General features: G+C 46.8%; 1 protein-coding gene across 1 annotated transcript in view; it reads right to left on the bottom strand.

Annotated features, from left to right (window-relative positions):
• rftn2 (raftlin family member 2) overlaps positions 1-2919 on the bottom strand; it is a 25078-nt gene that overhangs the window by 12008 nt on the left and 10151 nt on the right. The window contains exon 2 of the mRNA XM_008301382.1: positions 808-988. Within this exon, the coding sequence (XP_008299604.1) occupies positions 808-988 (181 nt within the window). The remainder of the gene's footprint in view (positions 1-807; positions 989-2919) is intronic.

The raw sequence follows: 2919 nt of genomic DNA, 5'->3' as shown, positions 1-2919 counted from the left end.
AAACTGGTTTCAGACTTGGTTTTGAACTAGTTTTGGACCTAATAGTGGACCTGGTTTTGAAGTGGCTTAGAACGTGGTTTTAGACATGATTCTGGTGTGGTTTTAGACTGGTGCTGAGCCTGGTTTTAGATGGGATTCTAGACACTTTTGAACCTGATTTTGGATGGGTTCTGGACCTGGTTTTAGACTACTTTCATACTTAATTTTGGACTGGTTTTGAACAGGTGTCCAACTTGAATTTGGACCTTGTTTTGGACTGGTTTTGGACCAGATGCTGGGCTAGTTTTAGAGTGCTTTCAAACTTTGCTTTAGATGTTTTTGGGTATTGAACTTGGATTTGGACCGGTTGTAGACAAAACTGTTTCAGACAGGTTCTGAGCTTGGTTTTGGACCTGGTTTCAGACTGGAGTCTCTTGCTGGTTTTGAGCCTCTCTGCGGTGGTTTTTTTTTCTATAAAGAATATTTCCAGTCCTTCCAAACAGACACGAGGCCACGATGCCTCCATGTCCTACTGCCGGTCCTCTGGCAGTAAAAATGTTCGTCATAGCTACAGGATCCCGACCTATCGGACCTCAATCATCACACACACTTTGTCCCCATTGGCTGCTGGGAGACCCTTGTTGTCGGGTGGATTTCCAGCCAATAGGAATCATGACCTGTCAAAGCGAACATGCTGCTGACCTGCTATCAGCATTAAATATGCAGCTGCCTTCATTTATCTTTCATCTACTTACAGACTGATGCTGTCGGGTTTCCCCTGTACTGGCATTAACACGGAACCTGTTAGACATACATGCTGGGGCCTACCTGGGTCTGGGCCGGGCCAGGATGGCTCGGTACAGCAGGCTGAAGGGCAGCGATCGGGTCCGGCCCACTGACAGGATGATGGGATGGAGGGCGGCCAGGACGTAGCCCTGAGTGTAGTAGGGCAGCAGCGCCTGAGGCAGCTCGGACAGCGACGACACATACTGGACCGTCGGACGGCTTCCTGCAGGGTCAAACAGGTTCTGGTCAACTCTGGAGCCAATAAAAGTCTTTACAAAGTCCTGTCCCCCTCCACTGAGGAGGGGAGCTGAGCTAATGAAGTTTTGTTAGACTGGTTTCAAACTTGGTTTCGACTGACTTTGGATGGGTTTTGATCCGGATGAGTCTCAGACTAGTTTAGAACTGAGGTTTATACTGGTTTCAAATTTGGATTTGGACTGGTTTTGGACCCAGTTTTGAGCTGATTTTAGATGGGTGTTGAGGTTGGATTTGGACATATTTGGACCTGATTTTGGATGCGTTCAGGACCTGGTCATAGACTAGATTCAAACTTAGTTTTAGACGGGTTTCAAACTCGGTTTTGGACCGAAGTTTGGGCTGGTTCTGAGTTTGATTTTGGAGTTTGTTTGTTTGTTTTTAACCAGATCTTGGAAAGTATGAGCACTGAGCTTATTTGAAAGATTTCTATAAACCTGAAATGGTTCAAATATCCAACAAGTTAAAGTATTCAAGCACCTTAAAAAGGTCATTCAGAATATTTCTGTTGTATCAGAAGCCTGACAGACTAAGACGTGTTTTCCATTATTACTTGAATCATGTTTAAATGCGCCTGTCTCTCTGTGGCCCTGTGATGGACTGGTTACCTGTCCAGGTGAACCTGCCTTCACCCTCAGCTGGAAAAGACTCCGTCCCCCCGATACCCTCCAAAAGATTCTAGATGGATGCTTAAATACCTCGGTTTGTGGGTTCTGTTCTCTACACTGTGAGTTTTTGTTGGCTCAAACCTAAAAAACTCTGAGACGGTCATTTCAAAGACAAAACATACGGAGTAGTCAGTCAGCTTTGTGATTCCACCAGCCAACCAAAAGTCAGCTTACAGGAATCTCCCGTCCTGCTCCTGTAACGGACAGAAATGTGTTGTTGATGAACATGTCGGGCACGTGTGTTGATCCAGATCCCAGCGGTCTGAAAGAGTCTCTCCTCCTAATGAACACCTTTGTCAGACTGTGCAGGTGTGATGGAGTCCATGGCGCTCTCCTAAACAGAAAGCAGCTCAGCAGCAGGTTCAAGTCTCCGCTGAGGAGTTTGTTTTTCAGCAGCTCAGCCTGGAATCTCTGCAGCGCTACTTCCTGTGTCCACAAAGAGCTGCTGTTACCGAGCGGTTTGGCTGCGAGCCGCAAACACACGAAACCCAGTTCACCACTTTAACAGGCTGGACGCAGCGTTCAGGACGAAGCGAGATCAGGACAAAGAGCGCAGCGGGGGAAGTGTGTTTGGGCCGGTTTTACTCATGTTGTGGGGACATACGTGTGTTTAAACAGCCACAATGTGCAGGTTTTCCTCCCTCACGGAGACACAGAGCAGCTCTTCATACAGCAAAGGACTGGATTTTAGGGTGATGCTGGTTTTAAGGGCAGAGAAAGTTAATGTTCAGCGACGAGAACAGGACTGAGAGAGAGCATTCCTCAGTACAACCCCCCACTTTCTCACCAACAAGCAGCAGACCAGCGACACACAACTCACATCACTGCAACAACCACAGCCTCAGTTCAACCAGCAAACACTGCTGCACTTTACTGGGATTCCTGTGGCTCAAACCCGCTCGAGGTGGATTTAAATTTAACACATGTCGCAGCCTTTAATATGAGTCACGTACAGAAATAGACGAGAATGGTGGAACTAAAACACGGAGAACAGAGACGTCTGCTCTGATGCAACAGACATTCAGAGTCTGAGTCCACATCGGTTAAAGTTAGACGAAATCTTTATGCGGACGCTGAACACAAAGAAGGAAACAGCTCAACTTATCCGAGCCGCTCAAAGACAAAACTCCAGACCTGAGCTCAGAATTCAAGCTAATCAAGTTTCAGCTCAAACTCTATATTGACATGTCATCACCAAGTTCACATCCTGAAGTGCTGCAGCAATGCTCCA

This window comes from Stegastes partitus, unplaced genomic scaffold (assembly GCF_000690725.1).
Source record: "Stegastes partitus isolate 25-593 unplaced genomic scaffold, Stegastes_partitus-1.0.2 Scaffold1668, whole genome shotgun sequence".
Classification (NCBI taxonomy): Eukaryota; Metazoa; Chordata; class Actinopteri; family Pomacentridae; genus Stegastes; species Stegastes partitus.
This window is presented reverse-complemented; position numbering and strand designations above follow the sequence as displayed.